General features: G+C 39.1%; 1 protein-coding gene across 6 annotated transcripts in view; it reads right to left on the bottom strand.

Annotated features, from left to right (window-relative positions):
- Positions 1–27132, bottom strand: part of gria4a (glutamate receptor, ionotropic, AMPA 4a) — a 189378-nt gene that overhangs the window by 25179 nt on the left and 137067 nt on the right. For all 6 annotated transcript variants that reach the window (XR_010906810.1, XM_067451357.1, XM_067451356.1 and 3 more), the window contains 2 exons: positions 22352–22550; positions 11306–11553 (listed from right to left, as the gene is read on the bottom strand). Coding sequence is in view for 5 of the 6 variants with exons in the window: in XM_067451357.1 (XP_067307458.1) it covers positions 11306–11553; positions 22352–22550 (447 nt within the window). In the remaining variant the exon portion in view is untranslated. The remainder of the gene's footprint in view (positions 1–11305; positions 11554–22351; positions 22551–27132) is intronic.

A 27132-nucleotide genomic window follows, 5' to 3' on the forward strand; every position in this document is an offset into this window, starting at 1 on the left:
TATATTCGTTTGTCCATCCATCCAACCATCACATCTATCTGTCCGTCTATCCATTGTCAGTCCGTCCATGCATCCACCCATCCAACACATGAATCTGTCCGTCCTTCCATCTATCTGTCTATCCATCGTCCGTCTGTCCATCTATTCATCTATCTGTCTGTCCGTCCGTCCGTCCGTCCGTCGATCACATCTATCTATGTCCTTCCTTCCATCCATCCACCCATCCATCATTTATCCATATATTCGTTTGTCCATCCATCCAACCATCACATCTATCTGTCCGTCTATCCATTGTCCATCCATCCATCCATCCATCCATCCATCCATCCATCCATCCATCCATCCATCCATCCATCCATCCATCCATCCATCCATCCATCCATCCATCCATCCATCACGTACGCACGCACGCACGCACACACGCACGTGATTGTGATTGAGTTGAAACACTGTTAATAGGAGATTGTGTGTGTGTGGGCTGATGTGGATCTTTGTATAGCTAAAGGGAAATAAATGAAAAAGGAATACAATGCGTAAGATGCAATCTGTAATTCTCTCTCTCTCTCTCTCTCTCTCTCTCTCTCTCTCTCTCTCTCTATATATATATATATATATATATATATATATATATATATATATATATATATATCACACTCATTCACGCACACACACACACACACACACACACAATAGGCAAAAACTCTGACTTCCTCTCTGGCTCAAGTGTGTGTTTGTGAACAGAATAGACCTTCTCTTAGCTCTGCCCAATTGGTAACTGTTGCCTGTTCACACCAAGGATGACTGTGACGATACTGTTTGATATATATATACTATAGCAATAACAGCACAGAGAAACAATTTCAGTTTCAGAAAAAAATGTTTTCCATTTGATGAATAATAAAAAATATTAACAGCCAATCAGAATCCACAATAAACTGAAAGATATCCTCCACTGGTGTGGGCTCTAATATAGATATAGTATTTATAGTTGTCGTTCATGGTGTGAATGGGCCTTTATTATTAGCATGTAATCAGTTCAACTTTATCTGATAATTTAGACTTTTTGTGATAATTGCCATAAATCAAAAGTATGTCATAATTCTGAAGTTTAATCTCCTATAATTTCATAAATATGACTTAATATGACATAATTTGACCTTTTATGCTGTAATTGATATTTAGTAAAACGTTCTTATGTGGCAGATATGGGCTTCCGTAGATTAAGACGCAAAGGTTTCCATGAATTCTGAAACTTTTAGTCAAATGTGGAAACTGAAATTGGGTGTTGGGCTGTCTTACAATTGTGACATTGCAATGCATTTATTCTGCTGTTTTTCATTAAAGAAAATTGAACAACGGCCAACCATTTGCATCTGCGTTTGTCTTATACCTGCATAGAGAATCAAAACTGACACATATTTCAAATGCAAATGTAGATTGAAGCAAATTAAGATATCCAGTAGGATGATTTCAGACGTCTTACTGACCTCAGAGGGAATAAATGAAAGAGAGAGAGAGATTTGAGAGAAACATCCTCAGTGTTTCCACAAGCACGTCGCATTTGATGAGGAAATGAGAAAGACTGACAATGACATGAAACACTTTATGCTGCACAGTGAAAAACTGCAATTTTTACCTTAAATGCTCCCCAATGTGATGTAATTATTCAATATATAATGATAAAAAATGCAGAGTGGGACTTGATTTAGTCCACGGTGAATGATAGGCTCGTGAAATACATTGCATTGTGTGTTCAGAAATAAATTGTGCCAATTAGGACTCCATGTTGAGAAGTTACTTTTAGCTTTCATTGGTGCAACATAATAGTTAATCATTGTTCTTTTGGATGTTAGCATATGATTTTTGTCCATACTGCATGCTTCACTGTGCAGTACATACTACGCAGTATTCACATGCATTGTTTTGCCTTTCAGCCCTGTGTGGAGACTCAGCATCTTTCACCTAAACCCTCACCATCTCATCTGTGTTAACTGTGACGGCGCAGGTTTACAGAAGTAAGTTTTTAAAAACTTTCTTCCTTTGAACAAATGGCAAAGATATATACACTATATTGCCAAAAGTATTGGGACGCCCCTCCAAATCACTGAGTTCAGATGTTCAATCCCTTCATGGCCACAGGTGTATAAATCAAGCACTAGGCCTGCAGACGCTTCTACACACATTAGTGAAAGAATGGGTCGCTCTCAGGAGCTCAGTGAACTCAAGCGTGGGGCCGTAATAGGTTGCCACCTGTGCAATAAGTCCATTCCTGACATTTCCTCACTACTAAGTAGGGATTATAACAAAGTCAGGGTCACAGTGTGCAGAAGTCACCAACTTTCTGCGGAGTCAATAGCTCCAGACCTCCAAACTTAGATGAGCTCAAGATCAGTGTGTAGAGAGCTTCATGGAATGGGTTTCCATGACCGAGCAGCTCATCCAAGCCTTTACGCACCAAGAGCAATGCAAAGTGTGGGATGCAGTGGAGTAAAGCAGCTGCCACTGGTCACTCCAGAGAACACGTCTCTACTGCTCTAGAGTCCAATCACGCTTCTCTGTCTGACAATCCCATGGATGAGTCTGGGTTTGGCGGTTGCCGGGAGAACGGGACTTGTCTGACTGCATTGTGCCAAGTGTAAAGTTTGGTGGAGGGTGGATTATGGTGTGGGATTGTTTTTCAGGGGTTGGGCTTGGCCTCTTAGTTCCAGTGAAAGGAACTCTTAATGCTTCCGCACACCAAGACATTTTGGACAATTTCATGCTCCCAACTTTGTGGGAACAGTTTGGGGACTTTTGACTTCCTGTCCCAACATGACTGCGCTCCAGTGCACAAAGAGTCGGTCCATAAAGACATGGATGAGCGAGTTTGGTGTGGAGGAACTTGACTGGCCTGCACAGAGTCCTGAGCTCAACCTGATAGAACAGCTTTGGGATGAATTAGAGCGGAGACTGAGAGCCAGGCCTTCTCGTCCAACATCAGTGCCTGACCTCACAAATGAGCTTCTAGAAGAATGGGCAAAAATCCCCATAAACACACTCCTAAACCTTGACGAAAGCCTTCCCAGAAGAGCTGAAGCTCTTAGAGCTGTAAAGGGTGAGACAACTCCATATTAAACCCTACGGATTAAGAATGGGGTGGCATTAAAGTTCATGTGCATGTAAAGGCAGGCGTCACAAAACTTTTGGCAATTAAGTATATATTAAAGTGATACTATTGTGAATTTTTATTTTTTTAATTAAAAAAAGATATGACCTTTCATGTAGTGTGTAATAGAGCTGTTTGTAAATGGAGTTTTAATCTCCTAAAAGAAAGAAGTGATTCTTAAACGAGTTCTTGTTACATATGTAACAATGTAACTAATTTGCATAATGTGCACCTGTGGTTTTCATTGGCTGCCAGCGATCAGCATCTGCTATGCCCCGCCCTCAATCCCTGTAGCTGTATCTGAGAGTGGAAGAGTTTGGTTGGTGTTGTTCATGTGAAGCTGTTTTCTGCTGCCAAAGCTAATCCACTTTGATGAGATTGACACGGTAAAACCCACGCCATCGTTACTGTTCATATCACTGTGTGTCAAGAGCTGAGGTTCAGATATGATAATGAGCACTTGGTTTCCAACCAATCACTACAAACTGGGCCATCCGACCAATCAGAGCAGAGCAGCTTTCAGAAAGGCGGGGTTTAGAGAGACTGAATCTTTGAATGGTCTGTTTCAGACACTGTGAGAAAAGAGCTGATGCTGCAGTGGATATTTAATGAGAAAATTAAAGTATTTTATAACCTTAGATTGTACAGTTATTGTTTGAGACTCCGAAACAAAATTAGAAGCCTTTAAAACAGCATAATAGAGGCACTTTAAAGAAAGTAATATTTTAGGAAATTCTGTCTGTTTTAGAGCAACACAAGCACTTACTGCACGGTGTCAGCGACTCCGTGTAGATGGAAGATGTTTATATCTGTCCTGGAGAGCTTAAACGGTTGGGGTCAGAAGTCACAGTGCTGACATTAGCTTGCTGAACTGGCTGATAGCAACATAAGGAAGCTATCCGAATTAAAAATGATCATGTTCACCGTCTGGATCGATCTACGTTCAGGTGGTCAGTGAAATCGTCTCCGGCAGAACTGAATCTCCACACAGCTCAAAAAACTGTCCACAGATCAAAACACTCATTGATAATCATTTCAGCAGGTTACATACGTCATAACAGAACATTTCCAATAATTATCTGTTTAAAGACAACATGAAACGTGCAAAACATTTAACTCCCAAAAGACTATTTAGTAGACTAATTTAGTAAATAATATACATTTACAAGTGTATGTATGTATGCATGTATATATATATATATATATATATATATATATATATATATATATATATATATATATATATATATATATATATATATATATATATATATATATATATAGTTAGTTAGTTTGGGGTCTGCAAGATTTTTTGAACGAAATTAATGATTTTATTGGTCAAGGAATGCATTAAATTGATCAAAAACTTTTCTATTTCATGCTCTTCTATTGGACTTTCTATTCATCAAATAATCTTGAAAAAACTAAATGTATCAGTTTTCCCAGAAATATGAACTGGTTTCAACATTGAAAATAATCATAAATGTTTCTTGATCATCAGATCCTCATATGAGAATGATTACTGAAGACTGGAGTAATGATGATAAATTCAGCTTTGATCACAGGAATAAATTACACTTTACAATTATGTGTGTATATAATTTTGTGTACTGATGCATAATGTTAAAAAAATTGATATTTGTCTTTGGAAGTTGTGTGATTTCATGTGGTCTTTAAGAAACTTTCACATCCAGAAGATGGTGTGCTGATAGTTTATGCAGAAACCGTAAAACAGATGAGGCACAATAATTAATTAGGGTGTTAGACAGGCCACAGGCGTGATGAGATGAAATGAGTAAAATATGAGACACATCAGAGAGAAAAGGACTGGAAGAGTGCACCGTTTACCTGAGCGCTGGTTCTGGGGAGGAAGAACAAAATTACACACACACACACACATACACACACAGCACTGTCTGTGAGAGCTCAAGCTGTGAGATCTTGTGGGATACGGGAGCTTTTGTGTCTGAAAAGTTTCATAAAAAAAATAATTTCTGAGCAAAATAATAAACTTTTTATTAGGTTTTATCATTGTGTTTAAAGGGGTCATATTGTGTCATATCCTTTTTTTATTATTTCAGTTATATTATACTTACATTTCCCGGGATCCATTTATAAAGTTAGTAACATTTTTCATTGAAGCAAAAACAGTATAACCTAACTTTGTGACCCAAAATGAGTCACAATGAGCAGATTTTCGAAATGAGTTCTATCAAACCCCTTCAACATGATGTATGATTTGTTTGAATCGGACAAAAAAAAAAAACAAGGCCTGTTTGAAGTCGATAGAGTCAGCAAAGTCAATTTTGAGAGATTGAGTTCAAGTTTTCTGAAGGTTTCAAAACAAAATCACCTAGCAACCATAGCTTATAATCCCTGGTAATAACACCGAATTTGGCACACCAAGTCAAAACCAAACGTCTATAGGAAAAATATACATGCAACTTTTGTTTCCCATGATACCACAATTGTTTGATGAACGTTAATGAAACAGACAGTCTGTATATTAAGACCTACTGTACCGCAAAGCATGCTGGGAACTACAGTTTTAGCAAAAATCATGTTCGAGTACTTGATTGGTTCACCCCAAATAATGTAATCTAGTAGATTTCACATTTAAGAGAATTACATTAAAGGTCCAATTCTTCGCGATTCCATCTTTCAAACTTTAGTTAGTGTGTAATGTTGCTGTTAGAGCATAAATAATACCTGTAAAATTATAAAGTTCAATGCCAAGCGAGATATTTTATTTAACAGAAGTTCCCTTTCAAAGCCTACAGCGATCGGCCGGTTTGGACGACACCGCTGCACTTCCTGCTGTGATGACGTCACTAGAACCGTTTGTTGACTAAAGCTCCGCCCACAAGAACACGCAAAATAGGGGGCGTGGTCCTTTTGCTCTCGCAGGTCGAGAATAGGAAGCGTTGTTTTTGTAGAGTGTGTTTGTCGCCATGCCATTGAAACGCTGTTATTTTCATCCCGGAGTCAAATCGCCTTTGTTTGGCCTTCCCACGGACGATGTACGTAGAGATCAATGGCTACAGTTTATGTTTAACTCGGTTCTGGAAAATTATAATCACAATTTAAAACTATGTGCAGCACATTTTGCTGAGGACTGCTTCCTCAATCTCAATCAGTTTAATGCCGGATTCACAGAAAGATTATTCTTAAAAGATGACGCAGTTCCCTCTTTGTCTGGAGAAGGCGTTGTTTATGGTGCACAACCATAACAGTTAACAGTTTAAAATTTAACAGTTTATGTAACTCATGACACAAAGTGCAACGCTGTTTAGCTTTGTTAACCAACGTTAGATGGTAATTGAAACTAATCCGAAAAACTTAGCATATAAAAGTGTAATAATTAATTCAGACACCATCGATTGTTGGTGTTTGTAATGATCAGTTTAAACTCCTGAATAGACAGCTTACCATTCTGAAACATCCAGCAAAAGTCTTTTCTGAGCAGGTTGTAATCGATCCTCTTCGATATTCTCCGGGTCTGATTCCGGCTCAAATTGATAAGGCAATATAGACATTTTTGCAATAACATTGAGCGCGCGTATCTACCCTAAGAGGCGGAACCTTTCCGGGCAAAGTGCGCTAAGCTGCTGTCCAATCACAGCGCGGGAAGCGCTGGCCCAATCAGAACTCGTTACGTGTTTCTGAAGGAGGGACTTCATAGAACAAGGAAATCATCAGGCCGTTTTTAGGACAGAGGAAACAGCGCTGTACAGATAATACTGTGTTTTTTTACACGCGAAACATGAACTCATGTTATATTGCACACCCTAAACATAATCACAGCTTCAAAAGCACGAAAAACAGGACCTTTAATCGAAAGCAAAGAAATCACGTTTAGAAGAGAAACACAATTGTGTTGCGTAGATCGCAAATGATAAGATTAAGTAAATGGGACAATGCGTGTTTTCCTTTTTTTTCAGTGCATAAAGATATCGTATGACTTCAGAAGACTTGGAATGCAACACAAGTTAATACTTTTATACTGTTTTTGGTCAGTTTTTGCAATAAATACCTGTGATTGTACTTCATTCGCCTGTTAATATTATTTAGACGTGGGGTAGGAGTGGGGTTAGTTGCTCCAAAATATAAAAGTAGCCTATAAATATTCGTAAAATCATGTCTGCTTTTACAAGTGCAAAGAATTAAATGCATCTTGATCTGATGCATTGGGCAAACCACTGAAATAAAATGGAGCACCTGCGCGCTGGAAAACTCGGTTTCCTGACCAAGACTCAATATGTGACGAGTTGGGAGTGAGAACGTGTCGGTTTATCGGGATCGTCTGAGAGGCGGATCTGTCAGTCAGAGAGAGCGAGACTGTTTTCATTGACAAATCTGAAAACCTACAAATAAAGACACTTTTAGATGTTTAAATGCTGTTTGGAGCATTGGGATTGCTAGACAGGAGCTCAATGAACTCATTTTTGTGAAAACCTCAAAATCAACATTTTTCATTTGTTTTGCCTGTAGCTCAAAATGATCCCTTGTGCATTCAGACTCACTTTGCCAGCACATTTATAAAATTAAACGGGTTGTTTTTAGGTCAGGGATCTTGTTTAGTGCCGTAAAGCCCGACAATCTACTTTTTAGTTTATTGAACACTCAGACTATATATATATATATAAAAAGGATTTGTATATGTTATCTTGTGCAGTATCATATTTGATGCATCAGGCTCATATAGTGAGACTATAGAGGAAAAACAAGCCCAAACTGAGCAAAAATATGCCATCTGGTGCCGTTTCTGATATTTATATGGACAAGAAGTAAGATGAAATTCTCGTGCTCGTAATGCGAATCACTTAGATCGTCATAACAGACTAAAATGCATATAAATATCAGTTATCACTCTATATCTGCTAATAATATGTCTTAAAATGATGTTTAAATGCCTAATTTTATGATCAAATCTCTGTAGTTTAAAGACATATAATGCAATGCAATACAATGATGATGGACTGGATAATCAAGTTGCTTCAGTCCAGTGTGTGTTCAACTTAAAATATTAAAGTTATTACATTTACTTAATAAAAACCTGTAAAGATTTCACAGCAAAAATACTTCAGCTGAAGGTGGATGTTTGTACAATTAAACTAAAAGGCCTTTTACTTACTAAAAATAGTCTAAACTATCAATCAGACGACTGAAGGCTTGTAGTAGATTGTGTGCGACGGCAGCGTTTTGAACATGTTGATCATTCAGCATCTATGATACAGCAGGCCTTATAGGGTTGAGTTAAACTTTAGCCGCTCTTTTTAAGATTCTTCAGGATTTCTTAATGCATGTATGTTTGATTATATTAATTACACTCATTCATATTCATTTATATACAAGCTCTTAGAACTAAAGATTCCAAATGGGTGTTCCATTTTCCAAAAGGTTACATTTTCGGTTCCCCAAAGAACCTTTCAGTCAACAGTTCTAAAAGAACCATTTCCCCGTAATGTGAAGAACATTCTATAATTCTAAAATAAAGAACCTTTTGTGGAATGGAAAGGTTCCATGAATGTTAAACCATGAAATCATCGATGCCAATAAAGAACCTTTATTTTTAAGAGAGTGTATATATATATATATATATATATATATATTAGGGATGTCACAATACTCAATATAATATTGAACCGCTTGGTACGGCATTCACGGTTCAATATGCGCTGATGAATTGTGTTTTTTCGGGTTTTGCATTTAATTATTTATTTCTGTTTCTCTCTGTTTGAAATATTTCTCTCAGTTTATTTCGGCTCTGTTTGAGTGTGCCTGTGAGATCTACCCGCTGATATGAGCAAATATCCAATCATATGCACTAAAGTTAAGGACCCGCGTTTTAAAGCCTTGCCTGTTAAACATTTAATTTGCGTGCTTATGCACATAAGCATTGAGCTTATGCATTGAGCTTGCTTTGCATTGAGCGCGCGCACTAAACGTCTGTCGAACACACGTCATTACTGGAGAGTCTTACTGCGCTAATACTGTCAAATACACAGTATAAGGTTAACATATAAATACAGTCGGTTAACTTATGTCTAAAGTGAAAGTAAAATCGCGTGCGTCTATATATGAGATGTGAGCAGGTCTTAAAGGGACAGTTCACCTCTAAAATGATGTTATAAAAAAAGACCTTTAATACAGTAGCTTTTGATAAATGTTGTATATTGAAGACTATGGGCCCTATCTTGCACCCAACGCAATTGACTTTGTACGCCGACGCATGTGTCATTCCTATTTTGCTCCTGCGCTTTTCCCTCCACAGAAGCACGTCGCTAAACTAGTGAATGAACTTGCGCTCCCTGGGCGGTTCAGCGCAAATAAAGGAGGCGTGTTCCGGCGCAAACAATCCCTGGTGCTATTTTGCTGTTCCATTAAACAGTTGCGCCACTGACCAGAAAAAACCCAGTCTAAAGTCAGCGGCGCGTTGCGCGTTGTTCATTATGCTATTTTAAGGGCGCATGCTTTACCATAATGTATAGCGTGCACAACGCGCATACACTTTGCTCATGAAATCTACACAGATGCAACAGTTATTTTTGCAAATCTTAAATTGTTACACTAAAAAAAAATATATTAACACATTGTGGTGTGCCACGAAGATGTGAAAAAAATAGGCATAAATCTAGCTTACAAATTATTCAGGCTTATTGTAGTAATTAAGGATCAGACCTGTTTGCCCAATAGTGGCAAGACACATATATATATATATATATATATATATATATATATATATATATATATATATATATATATAAGGACATCTGACAAATTGGTTTGTCCGTCAAGAACCAAGAAAAAAAATCGACTGAAAAAATAAAAAAAACTGTTTAACCGACGCTATTTTGGGTGGGTTTCTCCCATCCCCATACAACACAACTCTGTCTTTCACTCCCTTACGAAAGGAAAATATATTTACCAATATATTAGTTGAAATATATTTTAAAATATTGTAAATATATGGAATAATATATTGATGGTATTATAAAATATATTATATATTCATGTAATATATTGCAAAATATACAAATGATTGCCGCTTTCAATATATTGCAATATATTGAAAGATATAAATATTAATTCCCATATATGTTAATATATTTCCTAATGTATTGCATGAAACTTTCCAATATACTGCAATATATTTTTGTTTCGTAAGGGCTGCTCTTACAAGAACATCAGTCTGTGAACGGCTGTGAACCGCTCCTGGCGTGCGCCTGGTAAATACGCCACAATAATAGCGATCCATAATTGAACTTGCGCAGCTGCTTTTAAAGGGAATGTTGGATGACGCTCTGATTGGTTTATTCACGTTACGCCCAAACCACACCTATGAATAATGAAGCTACTTCAGACCAACCCATTTTAGATTTGCGCCGGGCGCAAGAGCCATTTATCCCGCCGGGAAAATAGTAACAGCGCCGAGACCCGCCCACAAAGTTACTTGCGCTCCGCGCTTTGACACTTGCGTTTCAGATCGTTAAAATAGAGCCCTAAATGTAGTTTTAATTTTAGCCTACATGTATTCATTCAATTTCATACTTAAATGCTACTGTACATCTCTGAGCTGCCACAGTAAATCTTTATATATATGTATTTTATATTATACAATACACTGGGAATGTGTACAAGGGTTTTTTAAAGTAAAGTTTTAAGTTTAAGTAAGGGTTTTCAAGTCTTTTAAGTAACAAAGAAAGAGTATTGCAATAAAAACATCCTCTCCTTAACCTTTTTCTGTTCCTCTCGCCTGAGAATAGAATAGCAAAAAAAACCGAACCGAACCGAAAAACCGTGGTTAAAAACTGAGGTATGTATTGAACCGTGAACTAACTGTATTGTTGCATCCCTAATATATATATATATATATATATATATATATATATATATATATATATATATATATATATATATATATATATATGATGTTTAAAGTCCAGTTCCCCTCCTCTATTAAATTAAAAACAGCAACTGTATATGTGACCACAAAACATCACTGCATCACAGAGAGTGCTGAGTGTGCCAACTGAGAATCTGAGCGAAAGACAGAAGAAGAGAGAGAAAGAAAAGAGGAACAGAGAGAGAAGCACAGCAGGGTAGGTGGAATACTATAACAGCTCTGTGATTGGTGGGTTGTTATAGAACTCCACCCACCTTAGCTGCGATCCTTTGGGCGTGGCCACGCCGTAGCCCTTGGAGTCCAGGTTTCCTCCGACCTTCATGGTGTCGCAGGGCTTCCTCTGCTCCGTGTACTCGTTCATCGTGGACTCCAGCAGGAAGGCGTACTTCCCCTTGGACTTTCGCACGCGCGCCACACCCTCCGCCGTCGTCTTGGTGAAGACGGTGGGCTCGGCTGACTTCATGTAACTCCACATTTTTTCGTACACCGCGATCTTTGACCTCTAGAGGGCGCAGGGGCAGCAGAAAACATCAAATCAGTCACACAAAATGGCTTTAGCTTGAAACACAGGTAGAAAACTACATTCTTAAAAAAAAAGCTAATTTGGGTCAAAAATAATTTGGGACAAGCCCAATTGTTGGGCTAAAAATGTTATTTAAAAATGTAATCCAAATTTGGGTTAAAACAACCCAACATTTATTATCTTTAACTACACTCTAAGAAATGCTAGGTCAAATATGGACTAGCCCAATCGTTGGGTTAAAAATGTGAGTTAAAACAACCCAGCATTTATTTAGCATTTATTATCTTCATTTTCACTTCAAAAAAAGAAGGGTTGTTTTAAGCCAAATTTGGGTATAATATGGACTAACACTAGCCTAGAAATCTAGACGCACCCTAGCGGCGGCAAATCTAATCTGCCCGTGAGTGTCGTCTAGCAACTCTCAATACCCTTCTGAGCTGTAAACGCCAAACTCTTGCCGGGCCAATCACATCGTGTATAGAGTCGGTGGGCGGGGCCATAATGACGACGGCCGAGTTGCGTTTGCGTGCTTCTAGTAAACACAGAAACTGGCGAACGGCGGCGGTCTTTCGAATCAGCTTTGACCGCGATTCTGGAAGACTTGGAGTTGAGTTTTTCTCTGAGAAAAGAACAAAGAACGGCACTGAAGTCATTCTTAAGAAGGGAAGATGTGTTCGGGGTTTAGCCGACCGGATACGGCGAATGTTTAATCTGTCAGCGAGCTCTGCTTCACCTTCGTTGCTCTGGTTGGTTGTAGCGCTATCCTATCGCGTGCAGAGGGAGTTTGAAAGACAACCGTTTATCCGCCCCTCGGATTGAGCCGTCAATGGGGAGTTTCCAGACCAAACATCTTGATGTGGGTCTGGCTTATCAGGCTAGACTAACACAATTGTTAAAATTAAATTTAATAAATTTAAATTGAATAAAAAAGCGTAACCCAAATTTGGGATAAAACAACCCAACGTTTATTATGTTTGTCTTTACTCTAAAAAATGCTGGGTAGTTTTAACCCAAATTTGGGTCAAATATGGAACAGCCCAATGGCTGGGTTTGTCCACATTTGACCCAAGTTTGGGTTAAAACTACCCAGCATTTTTAGAGTGTTAATAAAGGTAATTGTTCTTTGGCACTACTAGTCAAATGCCATCGATCTTAAAGAAATGTTTAACCCCTTAACTGTCAGTCCCATTGTTGGGGTATAGACCTAAAAATTACATTTCCAATTTAAATAATTGTTATAAATCTTGAATATTTTGGAGCAGACTTAAGTTTGGTCTCTTTTTAAAGGAGACACGTGGCAGGTTATTGTATAAGTAAAAAAAAAAAAGCGAAAATAATTAAGTGAATATATATGAGTGAAAATATTAAAGAAAATATTAAAGACAAGTACAATAAAAAGTTAGAGGTTAAAGTTTATGAAAATGTATTTTTCAAAGAATCAAAGCAATAAATCTGAATCATTTCTGTTTCAAATTTTAGATTGATATCTGAAAAACTGAGCTTTCAGTCAGATTTATTACCAAACGCTTCCACTAGATGAGGAGACTCCATTGATGACCATATAAGGACTCTTCCACTTCCATATATGGTTTGAGTGATCTAACCCATATATTATCACAATTTTCAAGTTATATAGTTTGTCAATACTTTAGGTTTAGACTAAGGTATTATTGTTTTAAATGTATAATGGCAAATACAGCAGGCTCCTGCTAAATAAACCATATAAAGGAGACTTTTATCATTCTGAAGGGGTTTATTTCTTGCAAATGATCGACTGACTGAATTTTCCTGCTCATGATATGCATGTTAATAAATGTGCATACAATATTGCATATTTTAAAATTATTTTATGATATAAAAAGTAGGAAAGCATGGACTAGAATCTATTAAATGGTCATTGATACACTTTAGTCGGTTAAAGTTTCAGCTCTCTAGGGCTGCTTTTATTTGATCAAAAATGCAGGAAAAATCTGAAATATTATTACAATTTAAAATAGCTGTTTTCTATGTGAATATATGGCCACCCCGTAGCCCTTGGGCCATCCTCAAACTGTTCCCACAAATTTGGGAGCATGAAATTGTCCAAAATGTATTGGTATGCTGAAGCTAACTAAACTAAAAACTAAACTATAAATGACCTTACTGTCACTTTTGAGTAATTTAATATTTCCTTGCTCAATAAAAGTATAATTTATGTCAACAACAACAACAACAAGCACAAAAAAACCAAAGCAGGAACGGTTGTGGACAATTTATAAATGTTGTGGGTACTTAAGTGCTGTCAAATGAAGCGGTTGAGCATGCAGTAGCCCTGTGTAGTCAGCTCTAAAGTGTGCACTACTGTGCTGTCTTTGCTGTACAAAAGACGGAAGGGTCTAATGCGGCTGAAAAGTGTGTTAGTCCTGTGAGATATCGTATTTGACGTGCTGGTGTCCCAGTGTGTGTTGTACTCCATCATTTGTGCCTCTTTTATACACAGGCTCGGTCTCAAGCTCCAGTGTGTGAGAGAGAAGCAGCGGAGCGTGACGGACAGCCGGCCCATAATAATGTTTGTCACGTCCAGTCTGGAGCGGAGCGCTGGTGTGCCGTAACACTCCAAAATAAAACTTCACACACGCCGACAAATAAACAACACCCTCGACAAACCTGCGCTCAGACACGAACGCCCGACAACAAATGACAAACACACTCGGGCGTTAGTCCGAAACACAACGGGACGCCTGACATTTACTTATTCCCTGAGCTACTGATCAAATGCTTCATGGAGTACATCAGCGAGGCTACAGTTACTGTGATGGGAGTCCAGAGAGAGACAGACTAGATTTTATACCGTCGCAAAATGTAAACAGCATTAATGGTATGAAAATGGATATGTACTTTATTTGCTTGCATACAGTACTACACTCTAAAAAATGCTGGGTTAAAAACAACCCAAGTTGGGTTGAAAATGCACCGACACAACAATTGGGTTGTTTTAACCCAATGGTTGAGTTGTTCTTACCCAGCAATTGGGTTGTCTTAAGCAACATTTAACCCAACCACTGGGTTAAAACAACTCAACCACTGGGTTAAAACAACTCAACCACTGGGTTAAAACAACTCAACCATTGGGTTAAAACAACTCAATTGTTGGGTCGGTGCATTTTCAACCCAACTTGGGTTGTTTTTAACCCAGCATTTTTTAGAGTGTATCACGAAGGGCGATAAATAGCCTAGTATAGCCAATCTCAGCTGCTTGATTGCTTTTATTGTCATAAAATGGAAACGATATTATCACACAGCACTGTATATAAAGTTGGATATATATTATATATGCAAAACTTTATTTAGTTTAGTTCAGTTTATTCGTTTATTCGGTCATTATCCAAAGAGGAAAAAAACCTAAAATTTAAAATGAACAAAGCATTTTAAATTAGATTATATAATCCTTCCAACATTTGAAAGACAAGGACAAAGACCGAAAAGGTCTAGGCTGAAGTCTGAACTTATTATGCCCCTCTTACCATAGGACAATATATCAAGAAGAAAACAAAATCATACGTACTTTACTTTACATTACCAAAACTGAAATTAAAACAGAATTAAGTAAGGGATAATCGACGGCTAGCCATGCATTAAAGGATTTTAATGCACGGCGTAGAGGCGAAGAACCGCCCGACGCGAAGTGGAAGCATATCGAACATAACTTAATGATTATTTAATGGATTTATTAAAATTATGTATGAATGACAGGCAACACTGCAGTGACAAGGCAATCTTTATTTGAACGAATCATCATTATGTAGCCTAGTGTGAAATAAACCCCACGTCAACCTATAAAGACACATTACATTTAATGCATTAAAGTAAATAATAATATAGGTGCTCGAGTCTGTCAGTGTAGGTGTCACGACCATCATAGACTGTAAAAAACGCACGACACAAGGCGACATGTTCCGCAACTCGGTGTCATGTCCGTGTCAGTGTTTGTCACGATAATGTCAGTGACATGACAATGAAGACCGCATGTGCCATGGATGTGCCAATACGCCCATAGTCATAGATAGGTATACATATACATACCTGCGCATAGTGACATATGTGCCATTGGTTTCTGTGTGCCACGTCATGTCTCATGTGATGTCACTTAATATTGCCATAGATATGTAACGTTATACGTATAGACATATCTGTGGTGGATGCTGCAGTCTGCCACTGTCACTCTGTATGCAAGCGTAACTGTGTTACTATGGTTACCAGTGTTTATAGTGGCGGATTAATTTCGAACTGTAATCAAACCGACTGGAACTACCTGTGCAATAAACGGCTTTACTGCACACCTTCCAACCAATCAGAATCGAGTATTAAAACAGACCATGGTATAAATAAAGTTAATCATCTTCCCATTATTTGCATACATATTGTATAATCATAGGGCAATATATATTATAGCAATTCCCAACGGCTTGATTGTTTATCATAGCAAAGTGCAAACTATATAAGCGCCCAGCAAAAAAATATAAAGTTGTGTGTGTGTGTGTGTGTGTGTGTGTGTGTGTGTGTGTGTGTGTGTGTGTGTGTGTGTGTGTGTGTGTGTGTGTGTATACACACGGGCTTGAAAATGCACTCTTTTGCTTAAGTTACTAACCACTCAGCATTTTCAATGGCCACAATTTTGTTGTTGGGAAATTGCGTTTTATGTGATTATAGATGGTGTGCTAAAATTTACTCAAGCTTTTACAACACTTTTGAATCTATATGACCACTGTACACACACAAAATCAAGACTACATGACATTTATAACACTACAGGACATTGTCAAATATTAGCCCTGATATTGTGTGTAAAGCTCCTTTTTTATGAAAACACGCAGTCTATTAAGGCATAAAAAGTGTAGCTTCTTATTGCATATAATGAAAGTGGTGCAGGGGTGTGTAAGATAAATTAAAAATATTTTTTTTTTAAACAAGACAACCCTGTTTAAATATTCATTACCAACAGCAGCAAATGCTGTAGTGTAGAGTAGGGAAACATTGCTGCTCTAAGAGTAAAGAAGAACTCATTTATTTTGTCTTTCACCTTTTCACTACCTTATGATACGCACGTGTATGACATAAATAATACACGCTTTTTGCTTATACACTCTAAAAAATGCTGCCCGTGTTTTACCCAAATTTGGGTCAAATGTGGACAACCAGCATTTGGGTTAAAGTTAAATTAAATGGTTAGGTTTGTCCATATTTACCCCTTAATTGGGTGAAAACAACCCAGCATTTTTAGAGTGTATGATTCAGGCTTTTTGGCGTGCATATGATACACAGTTTTGCCTCACATATCCCACAACACTTATCTACCCATTGCGTATCATATGCATGCAAAAAGTAATTTCACCTTATATAGTACGCCAAAAGCAAATATAAACTTATTCTATAGATACGCAGTGCTAGGAGATCGTGCTGCAGCGAACTAGGCGCAGATAGTTTTCTTGACTGGATCATACAAGCCATTTTTTAACCTGACTTCCACTTTTCTTTTAGTTTGTTTCCATGGGCAGAGTGTGAACCAACTCCAGATCACCATTTAATAAAAACATTGTAAGTTACTAATTATAATTTCCACAGTTATTCAAACAGCGAATAAATTATAGGCGATACAGAAAGTGAGCAAAGAAACGTTTAAACGATCAACATTATCACTGAATTCAGCGAGAGTTTAAGCAATTTCCGATATATGATAACCAATGAACCTGTTTAATGCAGGATACACACAAAAAGATTTGTTCAAAATGTGATAAGAAATATTTAACCGTTTTGTTCCTCTAGTGTGTAAAGAGTGCCGCGATGTGACCAGGAAAGAGTCCTTTCACAAACAACTGTCCTGTCTGTGAACACGGGAAATCTCACAAAGTCTCTCGCATCAAAACATCTCAAACGTGACTTTAAAGTAAACAAACATGGCGGACGAGCTGCAAGAAGAAAGTGTGCTTATACTGCTTTTTACAGAAAATTCAAGTCTTCCTGGGATGTTGATATTTATGAGTTTTCGACATCATGTGTGTTCAAGTCTCTTTGGTCAGAGCAACATGCCGGTGTATCTTCTTTACCTTTGGGGACCCCACATGTCTGGATTTCTGAGCATGTTGAATATTTACGATTCGAGATCGGGGGGCGCTGACATTCTTCCGATCAGGTTTATTTACTCTTAACACTCCTCACACCACAGGACAATCTGATCAGATAATCTGTAGAACCGTCAAGATAATCGAGACTTTACCTAGGATTGTCGGAAGGCGAGAAATCGGCCCAAAATCGCCCCGATTATCTTTTTGTGTGTACCCAGCATAAAGTTGTGCTCAGACTAGAGGAGTTTTTAAATCCTAACCTAATGAAAACTGGAATCGCTCAAATTAGGAGAATCTTCAGATTTGTTTTATTTCTCTCAAATTCTCTCAAAAAAAGATTTTAAAATGTTTGTGCATCACACACTACAAGATATTAAGATCATCATTCCAGGACGTGATCTCATGAAGAACATGTACGTTGCAGATCGTCATAGATGTCTCAGTAACGTTAACATTTGTTAGCAGCTTTCTACACTCAACTTCAAAACCAAGGCGATTGCTCCTCAGCTCTTCTCTTTGTCCATTAGGTTGTGTCAGGTTTTTGAAGACACGTTATACAAATAGACGTGTTGTAAACACTTCACGGACCCGCACGGCAGCTTGCTTCGCGTCGCAATTTAAAAAGTGCTCTCATTCACTTCTCTCATTGGTTATTGTGAAAGAAATGATGTAATCATCAAACATGTTTGATATGATCGGGGTGGCTCTGATTTGTGTGAGAGCAGATCGGGAGATGCAAGATTCGATCTGTGAACGTCTCACATTACCAGATAAATGACAGAACATCGGAACCGAAAAATTTGTCTCAGATTCTCGGCGAGGGGAAAATCATGGATAATATTTTGTCCTCAAAGTTGATGTGTTAGAAGCAGGAGAAATGGGCAAGCGTAAGGATTTGAGCGAGTTTGACAAGGGCCAGATTGTGAAGGCTAGACGACTGGGTCAGAGCATCTCCAAAACTGCAGCTCTTGTGGGCTGTTCCCGGTCTGCAGTGGTCAGGATCTATCAAAAGTGTTTCAAGGAAGGAACAGTGGAGAACCGGCCACAGGGTCATGGGCGGCCAAGGCTCAGTGATGCACGTGGGGTCCAATCAAACAAACAAGCTACTTTAGCTCAAATTGCTCAAGAAGTTTTTTGAGGAGCACAGCAAGTTTGAGGCGTTGACCTGGCCTCCAAATTCCCCAGATCTCAATCCAATCGAGCATCTGTGGGATGTGCCGAACAAACAAGTCCGATCCATGGAGGCCCCACCTCACAACTCAATTTCGATCGTGATTTTATTAAAACTGGTCTCATTCACTTCTCTCATTGGCTATTGTTAAAGAACTGATGTAATCACCCCGATTTAACATGTTTGATATGATCAGGCCAGCCACGATTTGTGTGAGAGCAGATCGGTAGGTGCAAGATTCGATCTGTGAACACCTCACATTACCAGATAATCTGCGCCTCACATCAGAAACGATCAAGGTCCTCGACAAGATTCTTTGTACGATTCTCGGGAGGGGAAAATCGGTGATAAATCAGCCTAAAACGTATGTAGTGTGAGCCCATCTTAACATTGTGAAATTAATCTCTTACTTACATCGCATGTACATCCGCGCTTGGTTGCGTGCGTCTGAAGTATTCAGTCAGCAAGAGAGCGCAATGAACAAAACTTTCAGTGATGACTACCCTGAACGCCTCTGATTGGCCGTTGCATTCCTAAGCTCAACAGAATCGTGTGTGATTGGCAAATCTCAACTGCTTGACTCTTTTATATTTATACACAGTTGTATATGTCCAAAATGTTTTGCATAAATACAGTATACTTGCTTTAGGTGATATATAGGCCTGTATATCAAATCTGGTTGATTGTTTATAGCGTCCCAAAATTTATACTTTATTATCGCCTAGTGCAAATCTGCCAAATGCGACTACAAGGCGTGAGGATATTATAAACATTACCATCAGGATTTTCTGTAAAGCTGCTTTGAAACAGTTAGGCTACATGATTAATCATATTTTAATCATGATAACGATATCTGCTTCTCTCGATTGATTTCAAATAATCGTCACGATATTGGCCTGCTCGTAATTTATCCTTAAAACGTGTCATTTGTCACATTTGTAAACAAACCGTTGCTTTAAAAATCGAATGAAATACAGATTACAAAGTGTTCACCAAAACCATGTGTTGATTTACCATCTAGCGAAGTTATCATAGTAGGTTAAATAAAGTCATGTGCCACCTACAGGCCTTTTGGGTGTAGTGTAGGTTGGTAAAGAACATGCAAAATGGCCATCACTACATTACCCTTTTTGATAGAAAAATCATAATTAAATTAATAATCGTGATTATAATGTTGAGCAAAATAATCGTGATTATCAATTTAACCATTATCATGTAGCTCTAGAAACAGTGTGTATTTTAAATAGCGTTATACAAATAAATTTGACTAGATTAGTAGAAATAATGAGAAAAAAGGCAGAAAGAGTGAGACGGGAACGAGGTGTGCGGTAGAGTGAGACCGTTTGGCAGAGTGCAGGTTATAGTGCAGATTGTGTGATAGATTGTTGCAGAGAGAATGAGAAAAGATGGCGGAGAGAGTGTAGACGTGTGTAGCATCACACCATCTGTGTATGACATCAGGGAGACAGATACCGAGTGAGACGCATGCAGCGCTGCTCCGTTAATTAATGAACACACGATTCATTCAGCTCGCAGGATTCTCTCTCACAACACCCGTCTCTATCGTTTCTCTATCTCTCTCCATCTATCTGTCTGTTTCCCTCTGTCTCTTTCTCTTTGCTCTCTGAGTAAATTGCTTTTTTGCCCCTCTCCAGACTGCGGAGATCTCCAGATGTGAGCGCTGGTTTAGTTCTTATACTCTTAGGAGTCTGATTCAATTTCTGATTTATTATTGTGATGACTGAACATTAATGTGCATGTCAGTCTGGACCCCTCAAACCAAACAGCCTTGTGGTAATTGGACGGTAGGATCAATATGTATATATGTAACCCCCATTGTTCGGACCGGGACTCGAACCCGGGTCCGCCGGCATGAGAGTCGGACGCTCTAACAAGGAGGCTAAAGGCTGCAACCTCTAGTGTCAGTCGCTAGAGCGTCTCTTGAGGTCAGAGGAGTGAGGTTTACTCGCACAGCAACTACTACTAGCTGCCCCCCTGTTACATACACACACACACACACACACACACACACACACACACACACACACACACACACCGATCAGGCATAACATTATGACCACTGACAGGTGAAGTGAATAACACTGATGATCTCTTCATCACGGCTCCTGTTAGTGGGTGGGATATATTAGGCAGCAAGTGAACATTTTGTCCTCAAAGTTGATGTGTTAGAAGTTGTAAATGTCTGGAACCTAAAATAAACATGATGTGGTTTAAAACACGGAATAGTTGTGATATGTGACGAGCGCTGAGTGATATGTGAAAGCACGTTTACATTTAAGTGGCCGAGATGACGCACCCAAATCTGCGCTCTGATTCGGTCCGGTACATACCGGTTCTGTAGGCACCGTATTGGCACCGGTTTCAATACCTACCGAAGAGATCTTCACACCATGAGCTTAGATCGTTAAAAAGGGCCGCTTGGCTTTCAGACAATGTCGAGTCTGTGTCCTATATATAAAAATCCTTCTTTTTTATCTTCCACTTCAGATGGTGCTTTCGCATTATGGTTTAGAAGGGGCATTGTAAATATTAATCCATGAGAATACTTTTGTAACTTTTTCATATCTATCAGAAAAAATGTAATCTTCCGAAAACTCATGAATTCATAAGAAATAGATTTTCCCACTTTCCCCCATGCACCTCTCAAACAAGAGATTGACCAAGGTTTGGAAATAAAAGTCTCTATAAATAAAAGGTGCTGTCTACAATATTTACAAAACTTTTTTTCCATTTACTGCATTCTCAGATTGTTTTACCCATGTCTAAAATAAAGCAGAGTTGGGAGTCAGATCTTAATCATGTTTTTACTGATGAGGAATGGTCTAAGACACTTTTTTGTAGCACAATTTTTTATTTTTATTTTTTTAACTGAATCAGAGAGAAAGGAGTGCTTTTGTTTAATCTCATCTATCTGATAGATTTATATATACGTAACCCCCACTGTTCGGACCGGGACTCGAACCCGGGTCCGCCGGCATGAGAGTCGGACGCTCTAACAGGAGGCTAAAGGCTGCAACCTCTAGTGTCAGTCGCTAGAGCGTCTCTTGAGGTCAGAGGAGTGAGGTTTACTCGCACAGCAACTACTACTAGCTGCCCCCCTGTTACATACACACACACACACACACACACAAACACACACCGATCAGGCATAACATTATGACCTGGTGAAGTGAATAGCACTGATGATCTCTTCATCACGGCTCCTGTTAGTGGGTGGGATATATTAGGCAGCAAGTGAACATTTTGTCCTCAATGTTGAAATGTTAGAAGGAGGAAAAATGGGCAAGCGTAAGGATTTGAGCAACTTTTGACAAGGGCCAAATTGTGATGGCCAAGGCTCATTGATGCACATGGAGATGTTACTTTGGTATAATGTTATGCCTGATGATCGGTGTACAGTATATCTCATCATAGCACCCTGCCCTAGAATGAATGATCTAAATGTTGATCTAAATGTAAATAAGCATTAATATTGTCCTCTCACCCTAAAGAACTCTTTGGTGGAACCGGAATCAAGAGTCCCGTAGGCGATCTCTGTCTGTTTGGCGAGGTCTTCTGCGCTCTCGATCGGCGAGACCATTCTCTCCACGGTGAGAAAGGCGGCCAGGTTTGCCGTGTAAGAGGAGATGATGATAAGAGTGAAGAACCACCAAACTCCACCAACTATACGCCCAGACAGAGACCTGAGAGACAGACAGACAGACACCGAGAAGATAAACCCCAGAGAACGTTCAATTAAACAACACAACACAGATTGAGCTTTAAGCATTTAAGCGTAATTCTGTAACATGACTGCTAGTGTAGATGTAGAGTAAATAAAATGGGTTTGATACTGTTCAATTTTAGCATGTGAATCTGATTATTCTGTCAAATCACAACAGGTACAGAGCTTAATAATAACCAATGCACATTTATTTAGACTAGAGCGTTCTCGTGCCAATCAGTCCTAAAAAAACACATGCACACAGCATCAGGACAGTTTTAGCAAATCTGCAGAAGACTGACATATTACAGGCGCAAAAAGCTTCTATAGTTTCCCTCTTTACTCTCTAAAAAGGATTTACTGGAGTACGTTTTACAAGAAAATACTATTTCAGACAGTATTTCTACTTCAAAATGGCGTTTACTTGTTCCTTGCCGTTATTATTTGTGAGATTTACTAGCAATGTCTGAGTGAGAAAGTTCTTTGAAAGTGAATATACATCATTTTTTTTCAGTGCACAAATAAGCAAAATGTACATGAGCTATATGTTTGATTTCATTTTGCACATTTTTTCTTTGTTATGGTAGACTTGTAAACAATCTCCGGTCCTCATAAGATGCTAGTATTACATTCCTTTAGAAATGACTATTTCGAGAAGTGACAGAACACTCATTATAAGCTTATAAGACTGCGCAGTAAATCCAGAAAAAAATGAGTCTTCTAAAAGACTCCAGGATCTCATTAAAAACACGTCATTCTCTCACTATAGACTAATCTTCTGAAACACACCACCATCTACACTGACCTGGGTTCATCTGTAAAGAATGGCAGAACATGCAGATTCGCTCAAAAGCCGAAGTAAAATTTAATTACCCAAAAATACCAGGGAAATGCATTTTATACGGCAGTGCGCTGCAGGGAATGTAACGGTTTCTTCACAGAAGCTGTGATGATAATAAACTCTGGTAAAAACTGCCTAATTGAGTGTCTAATTGAGCCAAACTAGGCTGTTTCCCATTGGTCCATTCAGGAAACAAATCCATCGGTTTATTTCATTCTTGGTCCGTTTATCAAAGTCAGACTCGTGCTGTTACTACTCTTGTATATTACCTCACATCGATCATCTTACAAAAATCTGATTGAATTATAATAGAAAATGAGACTATAAATAAATAAACAAACATCAACTCTATTAAAATATGATTTTTATCTAGCCCCAAAATATTACTATTACATTTATTTTATTATTACTGACAATGTTCTGTATTGACCCATGAAGGAAGTCAATTGAAGATCATGTAGAGGCTATTATTTAATAATTAAGTTAGTTATTTTGTATAAAGCTCTGCATTTTCAAAATGCATATTGTTTTAGAGACCCTTACAGAAAAGATGTGGAAAAGTAATGCACAAACTGAGCTAATAATGACTTTTTTTGTTGTTGTTGTTTTTTAAAGAGCTTGCTTACATTCTATCCTATCAGGTTTAAGATGCGGTTTGAGTGATGTGGAACTGGACCAATCAGAATGGAATACTCACGCTACTATTATCCAATTACTGAGCCCCAGAGGATTGAGGGGCGGGGTGAAGCAGCAGCAGGGTGCAGAGTGGATAACAGGTGAGACTTCAGAAACGTATAACATATAATTATTCGGAGATATTTCTTTGTATATTGGCAAAATAGATCATCTTTAACATCAGTCAAGAGTTTTATCTTGGATTTGTGGTTTTCCGGTTGTCAGTAAAGACACAAATGTGATGTAAACTGTAGGGAAATGCTAAAGTACATCTTCTCTTTATAATCCTTCCCAGAGGACCAATCGTTTGGATATTCGGACCCTGTCGAGACCTGAAGTGTTTAGGATGCCCGTTTTAAAGGCTCGTCGGACCGCTGCTTTATCTCCAGGAGCCTCACAACATCTGCGCATGTTTCATACAGGTAAGCGCTTTTCTTATTATCTGTGATTGCGTAATACGTGAATGGGTTAGTTCACGCAAAAATGAAAATGCTGTCATTAATTATGTTCCAAATGTTGTTCCAAACCTATAAGGCTTTCATTCATCTTCATAAAACAAATCTGAAAGATTTCTGTCCCTCCACTGATCCGCAACACTTTGACACTTCAAAAAGTTAATGAAGATATCGTAAAACTAATCCATATGAATTGAGTGGTTCAGTCCAAATGTTCTGAAGAGACTTGATCATTTTTTATGATGAACAGATTGAATAAGGCTTTCATTCACAAATAAACATTCATCAACTCACACATCAGTCGGGATAAACGAATATTCAAGCATGTTTGCTTGACGTGTGATAACCAATGAGGTTCATTCTGGTGTTACGCAGCACGTTTGAGCTTCAGCGAGAACCAATGAGGTTCATTCTCGTGTTACGCAGCACGTTTGAGCTTCAGCGAGAACCAATGAGGTTCATTCTCGTGTTACGCAGCACGTTTGAGCTTCAGCGAGAACCAATGAGGTTCATTCTCGTGTTACGCATCACGTTTGAGCTTCAGCAGGAACCAATGAGGTTCATTCTCGTGTTACGCAGCACGTTTGAGCTTCAGTGAGAACCAATGAGGTTCATTCTCGTGTTACGCAGCACGTTTGAGCTTCAGCGAGAACCAATGAGGTTCATTCTCGTGTTACGCAGCACGTTTGAGCTTCAGCAGGAACCAATGAGGTTCATTCTGGTGTTACGCATCACGTTTGAGCTTCAGTGAGAACCAATGAGGTTCATTCTCGTGTTACGCAGCACGTTTGAGCTTCAGTGAGAACCAATGAGGTTCATTCTGGTGTTACGCATCACGTTTGAGCTTCAGTGAGAACCAATGAGGTTCATTCTTGTGTTTTACGCAGCACGTTTGAGCTTCAGCGAGAACCAATGAGGTTCATTCTCGTGTTACGCAGCACGTTTGAGCTTCAGCGAGAACCAATGAGGTTCATTCTGGTGTTACGCATCACGTTTGAGCTTCAGTGAGAACCAATGAGGTTCATTCTCGTGTTACGCAGCACGTTTGAGCTTCAGCGAGAACCAATGAGGTTCATTCTGGTGTTACGCAGCACGTTTGAGCTTCTCAAGAACCAATGAGGTTCATTCTCGTGTTACGCAGCACGTTTGAGCTTCAGCAGGAACCAATGAGGTTCATTCTGGTGTTACGCAGCACGTTTGAGCTTCAGCGAGAACCAATGAGGTTCATTCTGGTGTTATGCAGCACGTTTGAGCTTCAGCGAGAACCAATGAGGTTCATTCTCGTGTTACGCAGCACGTTTGAGCTTCAGCAGGAACCAATGAGGTTCATTCTTGTGTTACGCAGCACGTTTGAGCTTCAGCGAGAACCAATGAGGTTCATTCTCGTGTTACGCAGCACGTTTGAGCTTCAGCGAGAACCAATGAGGTTCATTCTCGTGTTACGCAGCACGTTTGAGCTTCAGCAGGAACCAATGAGGTTCATTCTCGTGTTACGCAGCACGTTTGAGCTTCTCAAGAACCAATGAGGTTCATTCTCGTGTTACGCAGCACGTTTGAGCTTCAGTGAGAACCAATGAGGTTCATTCTCGTGTTACGCAGCACGTTTGAGCTTCAGCGAGAACCAATGAGGTTCATTCTGGTGTTACGCAGCACGTTTGAGCTTCAGCGAGAACCAATGAGGTTCATTCTCGTGTTACGCAGCACGTTTGAGCTTCAGCGAGAACCAATGAGGTTCATTCTCGTGTTACGCAGCACGTTTGAGCTTCTCAAGAACCAATGAGGTTCATTCTCGTGTTACGCAGCACGTTTGAGCTTCAGCGAGAACCAATGAGGTTCATTCTCGTGTTACGCAGCACGTTTGAGCTTCAGCAGGAACCAATGAGGTTCATTCTTGTGTTACGCAGCACGTTTGAGCTTCAGCGAGAACCAATGAGGTTCATTCTCGTGTTACGCAGCACGTTTGAGCTTCAGCGAGAACCAATGAGGTTCATTCTTGTGTTACGCAGCACGTTTGAGCTTCAGCGAGAACCAATGAGGTTCATTCTTGTGTTACGCAGCACGTTTGAGCTTCAGCGAGAACCAATGAGGTTCATTCTCGTGTTACGCAGCACGTTTGAGCTTCAGCGAGAACCAATGAGGTTCATTCTCGTGTTACGCAGCACGTTTGAGCTTCAGCGAGAATCAATGAGGTTCATTCTCGTGTTACGCAGCACGTTTGAGCTTCAGCGAGAACCAATGAGGTTCATTCTCGTGTTACGCAGCACGTTTGAGCTTCAGCGAGAACCAATGAGGTTCATTCTCGTGTTACGCAGCACGTTTGAGCTTCAGCGAGAACCAATGAGGTTCATTCTCGTGTTACGCAGCACGTTTGAGCTTCAGCGAGAACCAATGAGGTTCATTCTGGTGTTACGCAGCACGTTTGAGCTTCAGCGAGAACCAATGAGGTTCATTCTGGTGTTACGCAGCACGTTTGAGCTTCAGCGAGAACCAATGAGGTTCATTCTCGTGTTACGCAGCACGTTTGAGCTTCAACGAGAACCAATGAGGTTCATTCTCGTGTTACGCAGCACGTTTGAGCTTCTCAAGAACCA

This window comes from Pseudorasbora parva, chromosome 8, assembly GCF_024679245.1.
Source record: "Pseudorasbora parva isolate DD20220531a chromosome 8, ASM2467924v1, whole genome shotgun sequence".
Taxonomy (NCBI): Eukaryota; Metazoa; Chordata; class Actinopteri; order Cypriniformes; family Gobionidae; genus Pseudorasbora; species Pseudorasbora parva.